Source organism: Chamaea fasciata, unplaced genomic scaffold (assembly GCF_029207755.1).
Source record: "Chamaea fasciata isolate MVZ Bird 193981 ecotype frontalis unplaced genomic scaffold, bChaFas1.0.hap1 SCAF_3, whole genome shotgun sequence".
NCBI classification, from domain to species: Eukaryota; Metazoa; Chordata; class Aves; order Passeriformes; family Sylviidae; genus Chamaea; species Chamaea fasciata.
In genome coordinates, this window is record NW_027094088.1 from 19,589,227 (window position 1) to 19,614,114 (window position 24,888).

General features: G+C 42.5%; 1 protein-coding gene across 2 annotated transcripts in view; it reads right to left on the reverse strand.

Moving 5' to 3' along the window:
- The window catches only part of TGFB2 (transforming growth factor beta 2), a 60,297-nt gene that overhangs the window by 18,958 nt on the left and 16,451 nt on the right, over window positions 1-24,888 (reverse strand). For both annotated transcript variants that reach the window (XM_066178242.1, XM_066178243.1), the window contains exon 2: window positions 4,062-4,225. In XM_066178242.1, the coding sequence (XP_066034339.1) occupies window positions 4,062-4,225 (164 nt within the window). The remainder of the gene's footprint in view (window positions 1-4,061; window positions 4,226-24,888) is intronic.

Genomic DNA, 24,888 nt, shown 5'->3' on the forward strand with positions numbered 1-24,888 from the left:
TGGGGCACACTCTGCTCCAGCTCAGCCTCTGAGGTAGGAACAGGGTCCTGCTGCTGCCGCTGGGCCAGAGGCCGGGAACAAGGGGCCACAGCCCCGGCTCACCATGCCAAGCAGCCCCAGACTGCCTTCCCGGAGTCAGTGCAAACAAGAGCTGTAGGAAAACACAAAGTCCCTTTCTGATGTGGTTTGGAAAAGGAAGCCAAGTACAGCCTGAGGAAAGCTTAGCTGAAAAGGTGCAGTTTTGCATTTCTTCTTTCATTTTAAGGGGTAGATCTGTAAGGTCAAAGGACCACACAAAGAAAGAATCAGGCAGAGAAACAAAATATTTATATTCTGCTTGCTTATTTTTTCAATTTACCCTGCACATCTGTCTCTAGCTGTTCCTAAAACAGTCCTTTAGAATGATGTTGTCTCTTCTGCATCAGTGGTATATATGCTACTACTAAACTGCCACTGGACTAAATCAGAAAGCCCCTGGAGGGGAAACAGAAGACGTGCACATTTTCAGGGACTATCTCAGTGAACCACAAGAGAGCTCTGATTCTTCCCAGAAGGCTTCTGCCCCTCTCCTCCTGCTTGACTGAGAAAGACAAGGGGACAAAGGAACAACCATTCCTTGAAACTGCAGGTATGAGAGGAATTTCAAAAACCCTCATCAAGAAGAACTCCACAACAAAGCAAAGCACCAGGCAACCTGAAACTTGGTTGGAGGAGAAAAAAAACCCCCTAATAATTAAATGTTGCTTATGCAAGATGAAAAACCACACTGTTCCTTCTGGGCACAACAGCCCTGGCAAGCCCAGCATGTATGTCACAAGACAGGAAGCAAAGCTCATGCATAGAGGAGGAGCGGCAGATGCTCATGCCAACTCCACTGGCAATCTCCTCTGCAAGGCTCACTCCCCATGCATGGCTTTTCATGCTGGAGTCAGATATCTGACTAAGTCTTCAGCCCTTACAGAAGACAGCTGCCACTTCCACTGAAATGAGGACCTTCCTCACTCTCCCCTTCTACCTCCCATGTTTGCACCATGTTCACCACTAGACAACTCTACCTGCATTCTCAATACATTAATACACAGCCCCAAAGCTCCTCCTACACCACTGGGGCACCAATGCCTCCTACCCATCCTTTTTCACCTTCATCTGCATTGATTTTCTTCTTTCTAATCTCTAGAATCCACACAGTAAGTTTTGGAATGCTTTCTATAGCACTGTTCTACAATACACCATAGACTATCTCGAGTTGGAAGGGACCCAAAAGCATCTTGGGTCTCTTGTCTCCAATTTCTCCCTGCTTTTGCTTTTCCTGTTAAACACTGCATCCTAACCTCACGTGTGGTGATGGAGATCAGCTTCAGCAACATTAAGGGACTCCCATGCTCCTGGCAGATGAGCTCCTGGCAAGGAGCCCATGCAGTTCAGACTGCCCACCATAGAGCTGTAATACCCCCATAACAAGGTTTGGGAAGAGCTGCATACAAGGTTGCAAGAAATAAACATGACCAAAGGGAAATTATCCAGAGACAGCTTGCCTCTCTACAAGCAAAGGAGCAAAGTAGCATGCCTAAAATATGCCTGGCACCAACACACAGGGCATGCTGCCTTTGGCTTGCCTATTACTTGGTGGAGAAAAGATCTAATCCCACAATAACCTGCACTCATTACTCACCTAACACTTCACTTAGTTTGCTCCACCCAGCCCAAAAAAGAAACTGCCTTACTCACCAGCCATATATTTATCCAGGGACCCAAGTACCTGCCCTGGATGCAGGTGTCAGTCATTTCCATGGGCACAGGCTTGCTGGAGTCAGGCTCTTTGAAGTAAGCCCCAGCTGTTTCTCATCACAGGGCAAAATCCCAGCCAAGCAAAGGCCCTTTCTTCCATACCTCTGCTGAACTCTTTGTGTCCCATGTTCCTCAAACACAGAAAGGCAATGAGCTGAGCTCAGGCAACCACAGCTGCATTCTTTTCAGGTGGCTGACTAACAGCTCTCAAAAGTAGAACAACAGAAACCCCAGAGATGCCATCAGCTCCTTTTAGGATGTCTGAACGGTGAGGTCAAGCCAGAATATACAATTGTTTCAGCAGGCTGCTGGGGCAGCATCACTGGGACTCATAGTGTATTTCTCTGGGATGGCTGTTCTATACAGGCAACACCAGTGACTCTCAATAGATGTTCTTAGCTTTCCCTTTTAACAAATAACACATTATTTGCTCAAATTTTCTGCCACCCTGTTCTTGGAAAGGATGGCAGTCAGGTCGCAGTCCCCAGTGACCACCTGTGGACCTGAACCACATTCAAATGGGAATTACGCTTTTCCAACATTTGTTAAACAACATAAACAACGTCTAAACAGACCAATGCACTTTTCCTGCTGTCAGCCTCCATGACTGGCCTTTACTGTCACTTCAGCAAGCCTGTGAACCCAACCTGCCCCCTCTCTGCTTCAAGTTTGGCTTCCACTTGACCAGACCAGGCAGGAAAAGGTGAACATCCAAAGTGACAGAGAAGACTCAAATTTGCACCCACTGGATCTGAGCTGGACTTTACAGTGCTGCAAGCCCTGGACAGTGCCCAGGCACAACTAATGCAGGCAGCAAGAACACAGCTAAAGAGGGTCTCCATACACTTCTACAAGGTGGTATCCTACTGAGTTCCCTAGGGAGAGAGTATCCTATACATCAGGATTTTCAGCAAAACATGTTGCAGGTTCACTCGTGGAACAACCATGAGTTTTACTCAGTATAAAACTTTGGGGAGCTGGGCCCTTTCAGTTGCTGTGTTTGACTCAGTGAGGAGAACTATGCTTTAGATGAAATATGCTCTGGGCAGTATTTGCACAAATGGACAGACTCTATGTTAAATGAGGTTAAAGGCTCTAAAGTTCTTAAAGATTAAATGATGTGAATCTTGTCAACACTCAGGAGTGAAAGAGTCACAGGCATTTTCTTACTCCACAAACCCTGGATTGTCCCCTCCCTTGTCTCAACCCCTGGACTACTATACAGAAGCCAGCTTTGCAACTCAGTTTTAATTCCATTTCTACAAGGAAGGCTTAAAAACCTTCTCCAGAACACAGGCCAGAGAGAGGAATCTGACCTCTACGTAAACTACAGTTCAGGTCAGCTGTTGGGAGACAGAGATCCTGGGAATAACTTTTTTGACTTCTTCTTATCTCACTTTTTTTTATACGCTGTGAAACACAAAATCACACAGTCACTAGGGTTGGAAAAGACCTCCAAGATCATGGAGTCCAACCTTTGACCAAACACCACCATGTCAACTGGACCGTGGCATTAAGTGTGCCATGTCCAGTAATTTCTTCAACTCTTCCAGGGATGGTGACTCCACCACCTCCCTGTGCAGCCTGTTCCAATACTTGACAACCCTTCCAGTGAAGGAATTTTTCCTGATGTCCAACCGCAACCTCCTGTGCTGAAGCTCATGACCATTTCCTCTTGTCCTGTTGCTGGCTGCACAGGAAAAGCCAAGCCCCACCTGGCTGCACCCTCCTTTCAGGGAGTTGTACAGTGATAAGGTCACCCCTGAGCCTCCTTTTCTCCAGGCTAAACACTGCCAGATCCCTCAGCCACTCCTCATAGGACTCCCTCTCTAAACCCTTGCCCAGTTTTGTTGCCCATCTCTGGATATGTTCCAGTACCTCAATGTCTTTCTTGCAGTGAGGGGCCCAAAACTGGACACAGGATTTGATTTGCTACCTCACTAGGGCTGAACAGAGAGGGAAAATCACCATCCTGGTCCTGCTGGCCACACTATTGCTGATACAAGCCAGGATGTCACTGGCCCTGTGGGCCAACTGGGCACACTGTTGGCTCAACACTCTGGAGTCCTGAGGCTCTACTGCTAGAAAAAGTTTGCCCATTTCAGCTTTGTAGAATTTTGAGTGAAGTCCTTTTTGGGAAGGCACTGAATAAGAGGCTGCTTTGGAGAGAGAACAAACCATGAGGAGCTGCTTCCCCTCACGGTCTGTTCTCCCTGCTGGATGGGATTGCAGCAGCCGGGGGGGGAGCTGAGGGGCGTGAGGAGCCTCCATACCTGGTAGAGCTCTATCCGCTGCTCCGAGACGCGGGCCTTGGAGTTCTGCAGGCGGAAGACCCTGAACTCGGCCTTCACCAGGTTGGAGGCGTTCTTCTCCATGGCCGAGACGTCAAACCGCACAATCCGGAAGTAAAGGCTGTAATAGTTCGGCGGGATGGCATCTGCAACAAAGCAGTGGGATTGTATTACCTTTCTTCAAGATAAAATATGTTGTTCCTTCAAACATCTTAATGCAAGACAGCCTTAGCCAGGGAAGTACCTGAAGCACGGTTCAGCTTCCAATGGTCAATTAGGTACAATTAACAATTTAATAGAAATTAAGAAAATCTACCCCACGTGTTTTTTATAAGACTGTCATATTAGCAGAGATTAACAACTACTTTAAACTTTATTTCAGGTCATGCATTTAAACCTTCCCTCTTTCAACCTACTGGTGAAAAATCCTGAATACTTATGAACTGAGAAAAAAACACAGCAGTTGATACACGGTAAATGCCTTCAGGCTTACAGAGAATTCACAGGGATCTACTAAGACAATAAATAACAGCAGCTCATCTGATCTATATGTTCTCTGAAACCCACTTCCCCCCAGAAGAGGGAGCATGAATTAGCCAGCTTCAGATTTTATTCCACACCTAGTTATTAAAGGATATTTTTGGAACAAAATAGTCATTCTGATTATAGTGATGAGGACTGGAAGAGAAGAGGAAGGAAAAACAAAGGGGAAAGGCAAGCAGACAGTAGACACTATAAACAGGATTACATGAATTTTGACCACTTGGAAGCAGTAAAAGTCATAAACATAACGCCTTACTATATACTGGAGGAAAGCAGGAAAAAAAAACAAAACAGAAAAATGGCCTCAAGTCTTCAACAGCAGCGTTAGACATCTCAGTTCAGGTCTCAAAACAATATTTGTCCTTCCCAGTGGTAAAGCCTGACTAAGGGTAGGCAGCAAGGCAGTTTTGCACAAATCAGGTAACCCTAAGGGGGTTCAGTCATAATCTGAGGCCCTTCCACACTGTCCAGAGCAGCAGCACCAAGAGAAATTTGCCTGCAGCACTCCTGCCTGACACCCAAACTCCTTGGAGAGGAGACAGGGGAAGACAGTGGGAGGAGATAAGCTCACACTCCTCAGAGAGGAGATGAAATTACTTTAAGGCCTGATGAAAACCTCTGTTCAAATGGAGGGAACAGTTTCTTCTTCTCTTACAGTGTGAAAACTGAAGTGAATAAATTAAAAAAAAAAAGAAAAAGGAAAATTGTTTTTGGGGGCTGGGGAGGCATTTTCAGCTGAAGAAGCACAGGTGTTCTCTCAGTAACACATTTAATAGCTCATTTGTTGTAGCTCTTTGAGTAAGTTCAAACTGACTGCTCAATAAACGTAGCTATGAGAAAATCTTTGATGATGAAGAAATAATCTCAGCCTTAACTGTAGATATATTATAAGTGGGAGATGACGAGTTCTCAAAACACTTCAAAAAAATCCTCTTAAAGAGTACTTCCCAAAGCAGATCCTCGGTATGATCAAACAGGTACAACTATGAACAGGAAGCCCCAGACTTCCTGATGATTCCATTTAATTATAAAAACAACGACAAAAAAAAAAGGTTCTCAGATTTTCACATCTGCAGTGTTTGAAAATAACCCCCCAGGCATCATAATCACTGTTCTTGGCTACCATGCTTATTGACAGGAAACTGCTACAATCTCACAGTGAGAACTCAAAGGCAAACGGATGCAAATTACACCTACACCAAAGCTGCTCCTCTCTCCCATCAGCAACACATCAGAGCTAGAGTCTCTCAAAGTACCAAGGGAAGGGCTTCTGAGAAACGCTGAACTGTATGCAACTATGATCTTGATACATTCTGCAAATTCTTATAAAAGCTGCTTGGTTCAGAGATTACATCCTCCTTTAACATAGAAATAGTATCTTCAGTTTATTTTTCCTGCTGAAGGAAACTCCGAGACTACGACTTGTTCTTCAGCCAAACCTAATCCTACTAGGAATATAATTTGGCATAATAATATGTATATATAAGATTGATGCCTCCAGGATGAGTTGTAAGTTGTCCTTCCCTGTCATTTGTTTGAGGCATCAACCTACCATTTTGTTCACTGTGGACAAGCCAAACTAGCAGCCATTCACTTGCCCTGGCACAGATAAACCCTGTCCATCTTGACTTTATTTTAGATTGAAAAGCCATATTTAACTGTCAGTTTGGTTTATATTTAGCTTCTTATTCCTAGAACTTTCTTGTGCTATCTTTGTAGGCCTTCTTTCCAGCTTCTTTTAGATCCTGTATACTAGAAATCTCTGAATATGTATCTTGAGTGGATATTCCCCAGCCATTCCTGCATTTACATTTTTTCTCTCTTTCAAATGTAAGGAAGACAGAGACTGAGCACTCTTCCAGTGTGCCGGTTTTTGTGTTTGCATATGTGCATTTGTATACTGCAAACAAGTATTTACCTTCCACTGGAAGGCAGGCATGGGACACACTCTATGAGTAAGCAGGAGTCCTAGTCTTAGAGAAATTTCATCCCTCTTGTAAGACAGTTTTACATCTTTATATGCAAAACCTCACATAAGAAATTTGGTTTCATCATCATTCATGACAGTATCTCCAGGAAGCCAATCAAGGAAAAGGTATTATTCATGGACAGATGAAAAAAAGAAGGAATGGCTGACTGCACAATTGGGGTTTATGTGAAAATTAATCAATGTGAAGACTAAAAAATGAGACTTGCAACTCTCTTTAAAGGAATGGTAAGAACCCTATGGAGTCTACAAGGTTTTGGATTAGCCTTTAAGTGATCTCAGATGCTGCAATTTATCTCTCTTTGTGACTCCACCTTAACCTGGCAGTTGTATCAATTCAGATTCGTGTGGATTCCTCTGCACTCCCCTCTGGTTTTTGCCCCATGACTCCAGTAGACACCAGGATGACTCTGACCAAGCTAGTCTGCAAACACAGTTCCCCTGCTGCAGACTTAACTCCTGAAGTATTCTTTGAACTATTATCATTAATGAGTGGAATTAAATCAGTATGTTTCCCGTAGCTAGGAAAACACAGGTTTCTTTTGTTTTGGTGGGAGAGAGAATAGTAAACGCAATGAATGGTTCCATTTTTATCATTTTTAAATTACTCAATAAATCAACCCTCAAAAAACCCTGAAGACTTCCAGCTGTAATAATCACAATCACAATCATCACAGCTGAGATGAACTGTGCAACATAGTTGGAGAAGGTAAAGGCAGCATCCATCCTCCTCCTCCCTTTAGGCTGCTAGACACCAAGCATCGCAAGTTTACTCTTTTTCTGGTTTTGGTTTTTGTTTTTTTTTTTCATGTCTTGAACAAGCAGAAACTTCATCAACTGCTTTACATGGGACAGTCTGAACTGCCAGGTGAAAATGTTCTCTGGTGTGTGAGTGATTAAGTGCATAAGGACAGTGTGGTTTCTATGCCTCCTATTGACTTTGTTCGATATCCAGCATCCCCCAGGCTTCTGTGCCAGCCACCTGGCCAGAAAGCTGCCCTGCTCTGACAAAGCAGGAAACCACCAATGGGAGGGGTGCAGGAGACCCATCCCAAATTAGTCCTCAGTATTGCTCCAGGATAGAACAGTGTCAATGGGAGAGACTGAACACACTCTCGGAACAACCATCCAAAACAGCATACAGGCACCCAGGAGTGCCTGGGAGCAGAGCAAGGTGTAGTCAAGCACCCTGAAACTGAAAGCAGGGATAGGAAGTTTGCTTCATGCTGGAGATATTCCCCAAATCAGGAATAACCCGCATAAAAGGTTGACACTTCTGCCTTGCGCAGTTGTGCTTGATGAACTAATCCCTGCATTTCCACAGCTTTCCTCACAAGTACTGCATGTACTGACATTTCAGGAGAAACAAAACACTCTGTTTGACACAGCTCTTCTGAGAGTTGAGCTTTCCTTCTGGCGAGGAAAAAGACCTAAATTCAATTGTATCCAAATGAGGCTTTTTTTTCCCCTCTGAATTTTCATTTCTGCTATTGAAACAAAAAGAAATCAATTACATGCACAGCCCAAGTTAGGAAATGTAAACAACTTTTCTTTTCTCATTGGAAGTGGCCAGACAGGCCGCCTTCACACATACACCCACACTGGAAAGGCTGAGAGCTTCAATCTAATCCTTCCATCAAGGGCTTGTAATAAATGCTTCAAAGATTTATTTTTATTCCCTTTTGTGTTTATTAAACTTTGGAGGGTTTCTTTTCCTTTTTCTTTTCTTTCTGGTGCTTTGCCCATTCTTTATTATGGCAGCTACAAAACACGGAGTGCCCTTTTCTTCTCGCTCTCTTTTTTGTCCTCTTCATCTTTCTAACTGCACTACATGAATGACCATGTAGTAGGCTTTGAAGCAGCACATGCAAATATTTATAAGAGTAGCTTGATTGTTATTAAATGCAGTTGTTATGCTTTCCACGCTCTGGCAAGCTTCCCTAACCTCTTTAACTATTAGGACCATTTATGCTGTTTAGATTTCAGCTCACTGATAGCAAATTCTATGGGGCTTTTTTTCCTAACAAGCAGCATAACATGACATCGTTTTTCCCTCTGTGTGAATTTCTCTCCCTGCTCAGCTTTGGGGTCCCTGCCAGGAGCTGGGTCAGGCTGCCTCCAAAGACATGCAGACACGGTAAGTGAAGCAGCATGCACTGGAAGGATGAACATCTTGTCAGCTGTGACAGCATATCTTTCCAGCAGGATCCCATCCTTCCTGTCAGGCACACTTGGGTCACAAATCCTCTCCTCTTTTCCAGGGAAAGTCTCTCCAAGAAATTAGAAGCTTGTTTAATGCATCTGGGCTCCCAAAGCCCATAATAATCACTTTGCTCACCCCTCCTGACCCTGATGTGACTGCAAAATCCTGCTGGAAACTGCCTCTCTGCAATCAAAGGGGACCAAATAATGGAAGCCACAGGTCACATGCAGGAATTGGGACTGGCCCTCAAGGGTAAATCAGTCATCCATCACCTTCCCATGAGCTCTGAAACTCTGTCCCATTGTGACATTAAGCTATGAGCACATCCATTAGGGGATCAGTGCTCTTGGACAGAACACTTGTGCCATTCCTCCTCAGGCATCGCTTCCAGGCTCTTACATCACAGCTTCAAAATCAGACAGTACAAAAGCAGTGTAAGAGACTTACTCTAATATTCCAGTTTTTATCTACAAAGTTGCCTCTGAGGTATTACCTTTATCTGTCATCAACCGTTTGCTACTGAGGAGGGACTGTGCATTGAAAGTCAGAAAAGACCCACTGGGAACACAGTAGGTTGAGAAAGAATAACTACCTAATTACCAGATTTTGTGACCTATCTTTCACTGTTGAACCACTTGCCATTCCTCTTCTGAAACACATTTAAGATCTATGACAATATATGAAAAGTAAACAACTCTGGGACACTCCAGATTGAAAAACAGGCACAGTGAGGTAAAGAGGAAATTTTCGGAGGACACGTTTATGAAATTATGTGTTCCTCACTTAAAATCTGACAAGGGCCTTCTGGTTCTGCTGCTACTTCCTCATTGCTTCACCAAGCTTGAATCAAAAGATGACTAGCCAAAGCAATGACTTCAACAGCAAACAGATCTGGTAGTCAGGTTTCCAGTTACCCAAATAATTCATTTCCTCAAGGTACTCCTATTGCTGTGGAGTTTGATGGACTCTGGCAACACTTTTACCCAATTGTCTTTTCTACTTTCAAATTCTGTAATACTGAAAAACATCCTGCAGTCGTCTTTGGGTCAAAATGCAACTGGCACACTAAGGATTCTGAGACATTGTAACTATCCCCTGGAGAATCACAGGATTGGGTTAAGTTAGGTTTAAAGTTCTCACAAAGACAAGTAGCAAAATAAACTCATGTAATTGTTAGTGGTGTAGCAAAGCTGCTGCATATGATTCTTGTACAAAACAGGTTTAAGTCCTGGCTTTGTGGGTCACCATAAAGATGCAAACAGAAGGGCATCTGATTACATGCTCCCTTAATTTCTGTCACTTCATCCCTATTAGCACATTGGAGCTGGATGTGAGGCTCACAGTGGGCAACAAACTTTGCCTAGAAAAGCTACCATTGCTGTTTTACAGCTGTAACAATTCAACACATCTTAATCCTTTGTTGTTGTTTTGTTTGTTTTTGGAGTTGTTCTCCCTGGGCTGAGTCAAATCATGTTGCAAGTAACCTCAACTCTGTTTAAATGCTGCAGCTGAAACTGGCTGCTTTGGATGTTAACTTGGTATGCAGACCACTGTAAGAGCTGCAATTTTGCTGTATCACTGAATTGCCTGATTTAAGTGAATCTTATCAGTCAGAAAGCCCTCATTTAGATCCTTCTTTCCACTGGACTGTCTCTCTCTGCCACCCTTTCACAATTATTTTCAATCTACTAGTCCTTGTACACTCAGTCCAAAAGAGTATTTAGCATTAAAAAATCCAAACTACTCACACCAGCCAGAAAGAAGGAAAATATCTATCCTGAACAATCAGTGATGGCTTCTTCTCTCCTCCCTCTCTTATGGGTTACATAAAGAAATGAAAAAACAGGCCAAAATCAGATACATTTGCTCACCTCCTATGAGGTACAACACTAAGAGTCTGGGCTACAGCAGATGCCCTAAATGGACCCTTTTTGAAAAAGGTTCTCAGCTATTCCATCACTGAAAAGGCAAAGGAGAGTCTAATTTAATACTAAAGAGAAAAGCTGCCAGGAGCATTCTGCTTTATCTGAGAGGACCAAAAGCATCCAAGTCTCCAGGATCCTGTGAATGACAGGGAAGCACTGTTGCCTCACACACTCCTGCTGCAAGGGGATGGAGAGTTCAGGTGGGTGCAGCCTACCACAGAAAAAAAACAGTCCCCCACCACTGCTCACTGCAAGGAAGATTAGAAAATCTGAGTCTGTTTCAGCAATGGGAGAAAAATACTGAAGGAAAACATACATAGTCCTTCCAGACAAGCTACACAATTTACTTCGGAGAAAATCAGCAGTTTGCGTGGAATGTCTGGAGCAAAAAGGGAACACCTGTGGAACACACAGGAAGACACCTGGAACTATGGACTACAGACTGCATGTACGAGTTTACATATTCAGATGTATGGTAAGGTAAACCAGCACAGAGATTGCAAAAACTTGTTACCACTTTACCACCACAGGGCAGTCCTGAGGCAACTAGGAGACACAATCCTGGTCCTTTACAAAGTCTCCTGTTCTGAGAGTGTGTTCTGGTGAGTGAATTCCTTTAGGAAAGTGAACTTTTCTTCTGCAACTCTGAAGAAAGCAAAGGCTGTCCAGAAGACCACTTCTGCTATAGAACAAAACTCTCGAGTATTAACTTCTAGAAGAATCTGAATAAACACTGAGCGTCTCAGATCAACTGCCTGGATCCAAACTTCTGAAGCTGGAGAAGAATCAAAAGCTTGTTGAAATCACTGAAACCTCTGGCTAAGATGACAGGGGAAATTCTCCAGTCCCTTTCAGGAACACAAAACCAGAACTCCAACCCAGGCATACTTGGTGTGACCACTCTCAAATACTCCTATTTCTTAAAAAGGAGCATGGAATCCGTCCTAGGGGACAGACTCCCTGGAGACAAAGTAGCACACACAGTACTGCCCCATGCCTGATACTTCTTTTCCCTATTTGAAAAAGCTGGAGCAAATGGAAACGGGTAAACCAGCACCTCACACGACAACACCTGCAGGGTGCTCAGCAGGTCCTTTCTGCCTCTGCCTTTATGACTGCTTGGACGCGAATTTCCTGAAGAATTCCACCATGTGAACTCACCAGACCCTCATCTCTCTGCCTGCCTTCAAAGTTTTCCAGGCTGTTGGCTTGTTTTCCCTCGTCCATGCTGAAACACTGAGGCTGGATAATGTGAACAACACTGACACATCGCATCAGAGCTGTTCTCAGGTCTCAATTTTGAGCCATTTGAGCAAGGCATAATCAGGGTAACTTAATTACTTGGGATTATTCTGGAGAGCAGCAAATGCTGAGTTTTCCATTCCAGACCATCTTTCACACATAAAAATCTCCAGGCATTCTAGGAAGTCTGAAAGGTCTGACCTCAGTTCTCCTCTTTCAAAATCCTCTTTACACATCACCTGTCATGCAAAGTAGCCAGAGAGGGAAGGTAAACACAAACTCCACTGCTATCTTTGTTTCTCAACAAAGAAGTCTTAATCTTGTGGCAGGTTAAAACATACGGGGTAAAGGTACAGCACAACCCCTGACTCTCTCACACATAAACCCCCTCTAATCTCACTGTGGTGTATGCAACACTGCAATTTTAATACTGAGAGAGAAAAACACATCTTCAGATATGTCCCTCAGTCTTGCACTGGATGCCAGCACAGCAAGCCCATGACAAACGCACTCCCAAGAGACGCTGATCCTTTTCTGCAGGGAAGGCGCATGACAAGCTAACAGGAAAGCTGCTGTGTCTGTCAGCAGGCATTAGAACAAATTATAAAGATGCTAAAGTCTCTCCAAAACCTGAGAAAAGTTTTGGTCCCATTGAAGTCACTGACCAAACATACCCAACACTTCCAAAAGGGCCAGGAATTTACCCCCACAACTGCAAGCGCAGAGACGATTTTCAGAACAAGGAAACTGTCTCCAGCCTCTCCGAATTTATCTGCCAACAAAAGGCCCTTCAGCTTTCAGCAGTTATTTTGTGAACATTCAGAGAAGAAGAACTCCTTTCAAATCCCCATCAGGATCCTTTGAATGAAGTCCCAGGTTATCATGTATCACCACTGAAATCAAATATGTAAATAGATGTGTGTTGTGTTTGGAAATGTCTCAGGTATGTTCTTCGCTATTCTACTTACACAGGAATGTAAGAAAAATACTCCTAGTGTCTTTCATCTCTCTCCATGAAAGGCTGCTCTTCTTTCAGCTAGGAATCATAAGGAAGAATTGCAAGTATAATTGCCTATCTCATCTTAAAAAAAAAAAAAAAAAAAAAAAAAAAAAAAAAAAAGGTGGGGCAAAAAGAAAACGCTCATCAGGGAACACAAACCTTTCTCACAGGCAGAGTAAGACTTGACTTGCTGGCACAGTTCAGCTGAGGTTTTTATGGCTGCAATGACCTCAGTGAGTAAAAACAGAGCAAACCAACCTTCTGCCGTTCACAAGACTGACCAACAGTCTTCCCTGTAACAAAGACCTTTATTCTCTCCCATTTCCCAATCTCCTTCTGCTTGCATGCTACTGAAGTGATACCGTCTGTAACAAGAGACCTCTCTCCTGGCAGGCTGGAGAGGCAGACATGATCACAAGCCCAGCTGCACTGCTGTGTATCCCACTGCTTTACCCAGACATTGGGATGCTGACTGCAGTGCCTGGAACCCCCTAAGCAGCCATCAATGCTCCAACCTCCCCCGCCTCAAACCCAGCAGAATTAGTGTAAGGTTAGATTTATGTGTGTGTGTTTGAGAAAGTCTATATATGTTTATTTTCTCTTTAAAATCCTTCCTCTTCCTGGCACCTTTCTGATGAATTTCACTTGCACTCACAGTCCAGCCAGCAAGATTCAAACTGGCTTCACCATGTTACCACAGTGCCATTTTACTGATCAACTATATTTAAAAAATATGCTTTGTTAGGACATACTTATATTGAAGCCCTCAGATTCACACAAAAAATTACTTCCGTTATAAATCTATCTCCCCTGTCAGTCTACAAGAGGAGCTTGGCATGCCTGCACGCAGCTCTGCACACTCTGCATCTCTCTCTCTTCTCAGTTCCAGGGTTTCCACAGGCAGGAGGCCAAGGCAGCAGCACCCCGCTGCCCTGGGAAGGGTAAGGTAAAGTAAGGTAAGGTAAGGTAAGGTAAGGTAAGGTAAGGTAAGGTAAGGTAAGGTAAGGTAAGGTAAGGTAAGGTAAGGTAAGGTAAGGTGAGGTAAGAAAGCTGCACTCTCTCAGCAGTGACCAAGGCAGAGAAGTCAACCAGCCCACAGGGTCAGGATGCTCACAAGAGCCACGGGACACTGGTCCTACAGGGCCAGCCCGGGCAGGTGCCCCCAGACCTGGGGACCAGGGTGCTCTTTTGGGGAGCCCTGAAAGCAGTTCCGGTGAGGAGGATCGTGTTTAAGCCAGATCCTTGGACAGAAGTACAGGCTTATCCTCTCAGTGCTAGAAACCAGGGTTTGCAAGACCAACCTTTCCAAGGAGATGGACTCAGCACTTTCTTTAAGGCGAGCTGTGGTTACCCATCATCTGTCTGTTTGTACAATCAGGCTGCTGCACTCTGACAGCAAACACGCTCCTCACAGGCTCCAACCTGTGCCTTTAGTGCTGGATGACTTGAGCTGCCTTTTAAGCCCATGAATGCCATCTCCATTTTAATCTTATGTGTAGAAGGGCTTTTAATCACAAGCTTTGTTACGAAATCCACAAGGATGGCTGGAAATCTCCTGGATATGTCCTAAGGATTATATTATGCCAGGGCAATGCAACTATACAAAAATCTACTTTACAAAATATGTACTGCTGCAGAACAAAGCTAGACTGGAGAGAAAAAAACCAAACTGGAAAACATTCTGAATTATTTAAAGAACTAAGAAAACTTTCCCCAAATCCAATTTTCTCCGACAGTGTCACAACAACCACAAAGCCGTCATACATGACAAACTCAGTGGTGTTGAAATCAAGGAAATGGCAGCAAAAAGACATTCTCAGGCTGTTTCACAATTCAGTTTAAGCTGCCGTATTTATGTGCCTCTCTACCTTAGCACCGAATAATTCAAATATCACTTCTCTTGTTCTCAAGGCCAATATTTTATATCTCCTCTTATACATCTGCAGGACAATTAAATCAGCTGGAATTCAATGTATGTGATATAAGTGGTAAAACCAGTCTGAAAATTTAGCACATGGCAAGAAGCCTAACACTCTACTTCAGAGAAAGAGGATAAAAAGGCTTCCCTTTGAACACAGTCCTCTCAAAGTCATCCTGTTTTTTATGCAGCCACGTGCTTAAACGATTTCCTGCCTCAGAGCCCGTGGCAGTGAGGGAGCACAGGTTGAACCCAGCCCTTGTGATGCTCCTCAGACTGAGGAGAGCCTACAGGACTGAATCCACCATGCAGTTCACACTTGGATTGTGATTTTTGTAACTGCTTTCCCAACCTACCCAACCTGTGTTTTGGAAAGGCCTCCCCTGAGCAGGAGCAGGAGTAGGTAACAGCTTTCCCGCCTATGCTGTTGGCGGCCTTGCAGTTCACACTCCTGGTGAGAGATGAAAATGAGCGTCAACCTTTTGCAGAGATTGCTCATTCCACTCTTCCCAAACTGGCCTGTAGAGAGTCACCTCCTACTAACACTCTTCAGGTCCCTCCAGCCTGGATTACATTCCAGGCTGGATAGAGTCATTCAGTCTCCCCAGATTTTTTTTGGTTTTAGCATGGGAAGAGAATAGAGTTTCAACCGTCAGAAGTTGGTCAAGGCAGGTCCCTTGCACAGACATTAAATTAAACAGGGCATCCAACAGAACCCAGCAGGGCAGTGGTCTTTGCTCAGTCATGAATGACTACTGAGTAAGAGTATACCATAAACCAAGTTGTCCTAAGTTACTTTTCCTTTTGGGATGGACCTAGAAAGAGTAGTGTCCTACTGCCAAAGGTCTAGAGCATCAAGTCCTGCCTGTTACCTATGGCTGAAGGTTACTGCACGTAAGGCAATGTGCCTTTGAAACTGTGAACTCTCCTTTTCCTCCTTCTATCTGCATATTTATGCAGCCCCATGACCACGGCTTTTTAGGTGCACATCTGTCATTCATCACAGTCGGTGGTAGCTCTTTTACTTTTGCTGCCTCATCTCACTTGGAGCTCTCCCACCATTTCATTCCTTTAAACCACTCAGGCATTTTCCCTCTTCAATTAGTCCCTTAAAACTTTCCTTCCTCTTTAAGCTTATGATTATTCTTACATTAGTGCGTTTTGTGGTGCCCTCTAAGCAGAACAAAACGAAATAAACCTTTCCCCCCAAAATTACACTGTCATGTTCTGAACAACTTGTAAGAAACCAAGCCAAGGCACAGACTGATAATGAAGGTAACACCATCAGGTTTCACCCTCTTCTGGAAGAGAAAGAGAGTAAAATTGAATATACAGCCACAAACCATAGGAAATTAAACAGGTCTCTGCAAATTAAAATTGCCTGTGAAAATAGTTTCCAGGTTTATGGTTTTAATTACTACATAAATGAATGGAAAACAGGATTAAGGAATTTGCACAATTGTTACGCATCATATTTGGAATCACAGCCTTTTTTTTAGCTACAATACCATGAAGGCATAATCCAATAAAGTCCAACTGAACTACCTCCAATTTCTCCTTGATAGTTTGGTAGACAAAAAACTGAACTAATTCTCTAGCAGCACTCCTGTGGGACTGAAACATGTAATAACAGGGTGATTTTGCAAAGCTTCCTCACTTACTCTCAGGCTTTGGATTTTATGATTTCCACCCATTAAAAACATCGATGACTTCCAGTTTTTCAGCTTTGCTTATTTACTAACTCTGTTTCTAAACAAGATTTCAAGCATCAACTGAACCATGGACCATGAGCCCCTCTACAGAAGTCCTCTGAGTTGATATAACCATCTGGGAATCAATCAAAGGTGCAGAGGAGCAGAAGTGCTAGAACCACCCTTGTGCCCTTTCAAGAATCCATTCATGTTTGCAAACACAGAATCTTGGTGCTTTGTCCTACAGGGTCCTTTCCTGTCACATTATGAACTGCACAACAGAGAGGACCAACATGGACAAACTTCTGTCAATCCACAACTGAGTTTACAGAATAGCACTGAGAGCCAGCTGATATTGAAGAGCAAGAACAGTCATAAGGCATCAACTAAGTTCAAATTCTCTTTATAATCAAGCCTTATTGATTGTCACCATGTAGCATAGCTTGGCAAGGATAAACTCCAAGCATTTCTCACCTTCTAACCTAGGGCTGTGTCTATTCAGGCTCGGTCTTGACTAATGCTAACTTCCAAGTGCTCTGTTCAGAACTGCAGGACCCCCTAAAGCTGGAAGAGCTCTTCTGAATTTAACATTTGCTTCTACTAATTAACTTAATTAACTGTATGGATTAGATGCTTTGTGTCAGCACCAGTTAGAAAGAGACAGCATTCCCAGCTCCTCTCCCTTGGGAATGCAATGGCTGGTCAACACAACGGTATAAAAATCTGAACAGTATAATTTGACTAATTTACAGGCAGGCTATAGGTCTGCTTGACCCTGAGGCAGAAAGTTATGCCTTGCTAACCTAATCCTCAGAAGTCTTGGACCAAAGTACCTCTCAAAATATGAAGTAGAAACAAACAAAATGCCTTTGAATCTGAAAAGACACCAATATTCATCACAGACATTTATGCAAGAACCTCTGACTAGTAGCAAGGTGTGGGAAGACCATAGCTTCTCCGACCCTCTTGCTCCAACTTGAACATTTTTTTTAATACAATGCTGGAAATGTTCTAGATACTTGCAACTAAAAATGTTTTATTCCAACAGTCTACTTTTTACACAAATCCATCTCTTTCCAGTCTGACCTAAACTGTGGCCTCCAGTCTCTACTGGCCCAAGCACAGTAAGAGTGAGTAAACAATGGCCTTTCTGAGCAAGTGAGAACCCTCCCCAGATAACTCCGGAACAGTGATACAATTTAAAAAATCTAAAAAAATTTAAAAAAAAATATTGCCAGAAAAGCAAGAAAAAAAGGAAACATAAAAAAAGGAAAAATAAGGAGGAAAAAAAAATTTTAAAAAGAGGTTGTTTTTCCGAATAATTTCAAGTTAACATAGTAAGATGTCCTAGACATTTTTCTGAGTCTTAAAACCATCCCATTTCAAATGTTAGTCTATGTAAATCTGGAAAGTTGCCTTGTCTGGAGTAAAATCATATACAGATTGAAAAAGGATTAAGTGTTTGGTTTTTTTTTTTTGTTACAATATATGCAGTTTTTATATTTTAACTGTCTAGTGTCTGAGATGGAAGAGAATTAGGAGAGATAGGAATAAGGAGAATGGGGAAGGGTATGGTTCACTCAAGGGCTGCTGCAGGTATGGACTCTCTTTTTGCATTGCACAAGGTAACACGGGGTATTACAGATATGAAAATGTCATTTTATAGTGTGGCCCCTCCTTGTGACAGGTTAACACACGAGGAAATGGCAGAAGTTTGTATCATAGTGGGCACTCAGTTCTTGTCTGTGCTATTCATAGCTGAGTGTTCAGGTTTACAAGGCTAGACTGGCTTTCCTGTGTCCAAATAAAACAGCTAGATTGATCCAGTTGGATTTTCCAAAGGGCAAGATAAACGTCCTTCCCCGAAACACTGCAAATATCAATCACGCCGAGCGCCGCCACCTGCCTGAGATCCATCTGCAGAGACCTGGCTTTTGGACAGGCATCACCACAAAGGAGTTCCTGGTGCCTTCTCCCTTGGTGAGCTTTCTCACACTCTGGAGGAGACACCATGGTAACAGAACTGTGGTGCAGGACAGCTGCGCACCAGAGGTACCTGACTGACAGGGGTAGGGACACACACCTCCAGCAGGTCCGTGGTATCACCAAGACAACGGAACTACACCCCAGGCTCAACAGCAGATTGCTTATTGCCCCTATTTTAATGACAGGCTTTGCTCCATTAATTTCAACTCTTTGCCTCCACCTGAAGTTTCACCTATTTTCTTCTAAATTTTTACAGTAATACTCCCCAAAATTTGCCTTACATTGGCAAGCAACTTACTTTCTGCTTTTTTGGGCACGCATAAATGTTTGAGACAAAATTCTCTAGAGAAAGAGGCGTGCATACAAACAGACACACTTATATGCACATGAAGAAACAAAAAATATAAAAGAATATGTTTCAAACTAACCAAATGACATCCAACTAAATATTAGAAAAAGATGTTCTGACCATTTATGATTCAGAAGAATCCAAAACTAACGCAGACTCCAGACAGAGATCACATTCAGTGAAAGAGCTCCACAAATTGCATCATACAACACCATGACTGCGATAATGAATATGGATAGCAACTACAGGGTCAATGTCTGCATTTCTTAAGGATCAAAACAGACTAGGAATGCCTCAGCAGCTTCTTGGAATAAGCTAAAGAATTATTTGAAAACACATTAGTTCAAAGCAGCATGAAAACCACGGTGGCTCTTCACAGCAAGTTTTAAATTTTCTGCTCTACATGCATTATTAGTCATACTTCCTACTAGTGGGGCTCTGCAGGTACTCAGCTGACCTGTGCCTGCAGAAGCAGGGCTCCAGAAATGTCTTACTGCTCCAGTCACACAACACTGGCACAAATTACACACGATACTAAAGTTTAAGGATCATATTCAGAAGGAACAAGCACTGGACAGTGGCTGTGACACAGGGAACTGTCCCTAGAGCTTGTTGTTGAATTGGGTGTTTTGTCTGAAGTACTGGCTGCATACTCTGGAGGCAGAGTCCTCCTCAACACTGATACAAAAGAACAGGTGACAGTGAAATATCACACCTATTTAAACAAAACATAGAATGCTTCAGGACTATTCTAGCTCTCCTCAACCCAAGGCTGACCCTTCATCAAAAGGAAAAGCTCCACATTTCACAGGTGAAACTTCAGAAGGAATTTGTCTTCAAAATGTACATGAATTACATCAATAATGAGGTGACACTTTCGTCCTGTCTCTATTCTTGATACAAAGGCACTACCAGCACCTCAGGATCACAGATACAAATGAGAAGTATGGGACAACAGCTAACCACCCCACAGTCATACCACCCAACAAAAACCAATTTTTTACCATTTTCAAATTTACACAGCAATAGGTTATTTTACATACACAAAAGTATTACTAGAATGCACAAAATAATCATAAATATTAAAATCACTGCAAAAAAAGTTTAAAAAATGATTCAACTGCAAGGACACGGCAAGGCAAGGGTTGATCGTGTACTGCAGACAAACAAGTTCTCAAGTGCACCACTGCAGCAAAAGTAATGTGCTCTCAGACTGCAAGGAAAAGTAAGGTCTTTTACTACAGAAATTAACTGGGATCACACCTACATACAAAATATTTCCTTTCAGCGCTGCACACGCATCTCTTTCCAACAGGATAGTGTCAAAATGGAGAGAAGTCAGAGCTAAGCAAGGAGATCCAATAGCTCCAGAGTGTCATGAAAGAAAACAAAGACTGAACAGTTCATTTTGGAAATAAATTATGAAAGAGCTAATCTGAGGATTAGGTGAATAGCACCTATGTATGATAAAACACATCTCCAGTTAATGTGTGGCACCACGTGCCTAAAGCACTGCAAATACATAATGCCTCCTTCTTCCTTGCCAGCTACCCCAAGGGTGGAGAGAAGGGCACCTGGATACAGCAAGGGAGCCACTGAGACTTGAAGCAAAAAAGAAGAAAGGAAATATAAAAAGGGATAAGTTCATGTGCAGAGTAACATAATTCCATGGCATCAAATACAGGCCACTGGGAAAAAAAAAAAAAAAAAAAAAAAAAAAAAAAAAAAAAAAAAAAAAAAAAAGAAGTTTGAAAATCTCTGTTAATCAGAAGAGATGAAATACCACTGTCCGGGAGACCAGGGCAGGGCACTGTGCTAGCATGAAACTTGAGTAGTCCCTATCCAAAGAACAAAAGCCCAAGGAATGCAGAAAATTGTGTTTCTCGTAAATATCAATTGTATGCTCTGGGATAGCAAACCTAGCCAACATTGTACACTGAGTCAGAAAGATGATACAGCCTTATTTTGATTTCTTGAAAAGAGTATGGAAAAGTTACTTCTTAATTCATTCAGTTATTTCAAGAGAGAGGCTGGAGAGAAAATGCTTGGAAGTTGTTTTCTCCATTCTTTTCATAGCTTCCATTCTTTTGAAAGGGCATCAAATCCTAATTCCATCTAAAAAAAGGAATCAAAATAATAATGATCTGAGATGGGGAGAGTCACAGCTGAGCTCTGTTCTTCTCAGTTGATAGCCTCCTGTAGGCACTTGAGTAAAAGATACTACAGAATACTACTGTACATACTACAGATACTACTCATCATTCCTCACTGACTTTAACATACAACCAGCGACTCAGTTGGCTATTTAAAATATATTTCAACAGGATTCCCAAACTTTGTTTTGCATCTTCAAGTACACAGAAAGCTACAAACCAATTAAAAGACCAGTTGATGAACCAAGGCCACAGCACAAGGTAAAAAACCCCAGAAACAGATCATGACCAGAGGCAGAGATCCAGGCACAGTCTCTCTGACACACAGACTCAATCCCTCTTTTTTCTACCTTTCTTATACAAGCAATCGAGCCCTAGCACTCAGCCTTGCGTGCAAGGGACTATGGACACCTGCACATTTTTCTACAATTACCTAATCTTCTGAAAATACCTGCCACAAATTAATACAGTACTCTTAGAAATAAAAAAGATAATTTTAAATACATTGTTAAGCACGAGAAGATTGGAATGGAGCAATCTATACTATCTATTAAAAAAATAAAATAAAAGGGAAGGTGAGAGAAATAAGGGGTAGTAAGAAATTAAAGACAGAATGAGAGTGGAAAAATATTCAAACAAACAATTTGTAAGCACCTGGAAGAAAACAAGGAGTTGAGTAACCGCTCACATGGCCTTGTCAGAAGCAATTAGTGTCCAAACAACCTGAAGTGCCTTCAGGATTAGGTAACAAACTTTACAAACAGAAGAGAAACCACAGATGACACTTATCTTTAGTAAGCTTGGACACTGACAAGCCTGTTAGAAAATGGGGGAAATGGGGTCTAGACAAAAACAGACAGTAGATAGGCTGCAGGACTGGAAAACTGCCCTGAGCCAGCAGTTATCAGTGGTTCCTAGTTAAAATAGAAGCACTACCCACCAAGGTGTTGCAGAGGAATGAGATTATTACTGAGCTATCAAACACAGACTGATGAGTTGGGTTGCTCAGCCAAAAAAGAGACCACTGAGAGTGTTATGTAAAAACAGCCCCCAGCTACCTAAACAGCTACCACAGAAAGCAGGGGAATGATCCTTTTCCCTGTTCATGAGGGATAAATCCTGAGCAGCTCTGAGCTGCAGCACCAAAGCCTTGTTCTAGGTATCATGAAAGCCTTTTAACAACAAGGGCCAAGCACAGAAAGCTCCCACTGCATCCAGAGTGAGTGGCAGGCTTCTAAGACACTTCCTGTGGAAATGGGTTTTACAGGATACCAATTACACACATGAAGACCAGCTAGCTTAAAAATTTAACAATGTTTCTTTGAAGCATTCTGTTTCCTGGGTAGTCCACTTGGAAGCCGGCTGCAACTATCCTGGAACTAACTAATAAATCATAACAGCTCCTTAAGTTAAAGAAATAAGCTTCATGTTAAAGAAATTTATACCAGGATACTTGACATGTATAATAATGCAAGTATAATGAGTAAATTCTCTGTGATATTAAAACCAAGTTTGTGCTTGAAACACCACAGTATATAATTATAACTGATAACTCTATCCCTGATTGTGAATTCCCCAAACTAGGACGCTACATTGTATGACACTTTCCTCCACTGGTGATTCATTATCTTGGGATTGCTCCTTATATTGCTTGAAAAGTTACATTCATTGTGAAGAGTGATGGTGAATTTTTGTAAAATTCCTATGATACGCTTTTTCTCCCCCTTAGTCTTTGGCATTATTTCATGTTAAACTTTGAACTTGCTCCTTTCATCGATGTGCATTTCAAGTTTAAAGCGAAACAGTCCAATAGCTGAAGCCAAAAGTTTGACCTCCATTATAACTGCTGTAATCTTCTGGGAAAATATCCTCTTGACTCTAATTTCTCTTTTCAGACTCACCATGCTGCTGACGAGAAATAATAGTTATTGGAGCTGTAAGGCCAAGATTAATGTCTGGCCCTGGAAAAAAAAAAAAAAAAAAAAACAACAACTCCAAACCAAAACAAAAAAACGACCAGTAGCAGTGAATGAACACATGAAGTTTCTCCATTTCTAATGTGTGATCATTTCCTAGATAAGCAATCTGGATGAGATGATGAACACTCTCACATGAAGAAATATTTAAGATCACATGAAAATCTCTGGTTTCAAGCACGCGTGCCTTTTGCAGTGTAACTGATAATACCGCAGAGCATCATTATCTGACTTGTCAGTTTAAATGGGAAGGTCTGTAGGGCTGGGAAAAGCACTGTGAGATCAACAGTGCCTCACGCACCAGGGCCCTGATCTCTCACTGGGACTTCAGCAACTACTGTAATACAAGTATTACAGCATTCTCCACTTTGCCTCAATTGGACAGTGTTGTTAGATGGATGCAGCATGTTTCTATCAAGAAATACTTGGCTGCGCTTCTAGAAGAGTGAAATGATCCCTGTAAATACATAGACAAATTGTGGTTGGCCCTTGGCTCCACACATCAGAAAACCTCTCTGTCAGCAGCTGCAATATGGGGTGAAAGTTGGCTGATGCACTAGAAGGACCAGAATGGGAGCAAAGAAAAGGATCTCTGTTACAGGAGCCATGGAGAGCCCTGACTCACTAAACATGGGCAGTTACAGCCTCCCCAGCTGGACCCTTCCTACCCATAGATGTTTTACTTAGCACCTCTCAATAACACCAAAGGGAAAAAAAAAATAGTGATGTCCATAGTGAACTTCTTTCTCTATTTTTCACTTTTTTCGGCATAGAAGAACAAGACTGCTTTCACATAGATTTTTTTCGTTTGGTGGCATCAATAAAAGTTTAAAGCTCCTTGTCAAAAGCAATGAAAAGGTTAAAAACAACACAGAATAGCTGCCAATGCCCTTGAACTAAGGCTGCTCATGTCCATCTGACTAGCTGTCAGTACCCAGAAACACTACCACCACTTCATAATGCTTAAAGTAAGATGGATATTTTTTTATTTACTTGAGGTTATCAAAATCTCTAAGGCAGAAGGATCCCAAGCTCTCATGGGGTGTCCAAATTCCAGTCACAGACACCAATTTTTCCCAGAAAGATTTCGGTGGAGCAAACGCCATTTGCACAAGAGATGCACAAGATGACGTATTTGCTCCTGATGGCATTGGCTGCTCTTTGTCAAGTCAGCCATCAGCAGTTTCTGCATCCACCTGCAGGATTATGAATTGCAACAAGCCAAACTAGAAGTTTGTAAAGTTCACCCCACCATAACCAGACTTTCACAAAAGTGGATAAAACAAAGCCTCAAACAAATTGTCTCTTCCACCTTTGAAAACACATGAGAGCACGAGCAAACTTTGGTCCATGATGCTGAGGTTTTGTACAGCTTGAAGATTTCACATCACTGTTGGTGCAAGTGCAGGAATCAGCTCCTCAGGTGAGGAGCTTTGTCACCAGTGGTAGGTCAGCTGTGACTTCAAGCCAAGCCATGAACCTCTCACCGTTTGCTGACTTCACTTAAGGTCCATGGTAAAAGCTGAACCAGCACAGATATAGAGGAATGTATCACTTTAAAAGGTGGCATGAGAATCCATGGCATCTCCAGGTATCACTGAAGTGCCTCAGGAAGAAGGCAAGCAAACAGTTACAGATTTAGGCGAGTCAGACTTGGAGACAAATAAAAGAAAGGCTTCTCAATGGGAGTCATTTCCACACAGGGACCTCTTCCGAAACATGTCTGTGATGAAACCATAAAAGCAGACAGATACTCCAAACTTTTTCCCACAGGCTTAAAAGAGAAGCCTTCTTGCCTGTGTATTTCTGATAAAGGCCTCAGCAACGAAGACCAAG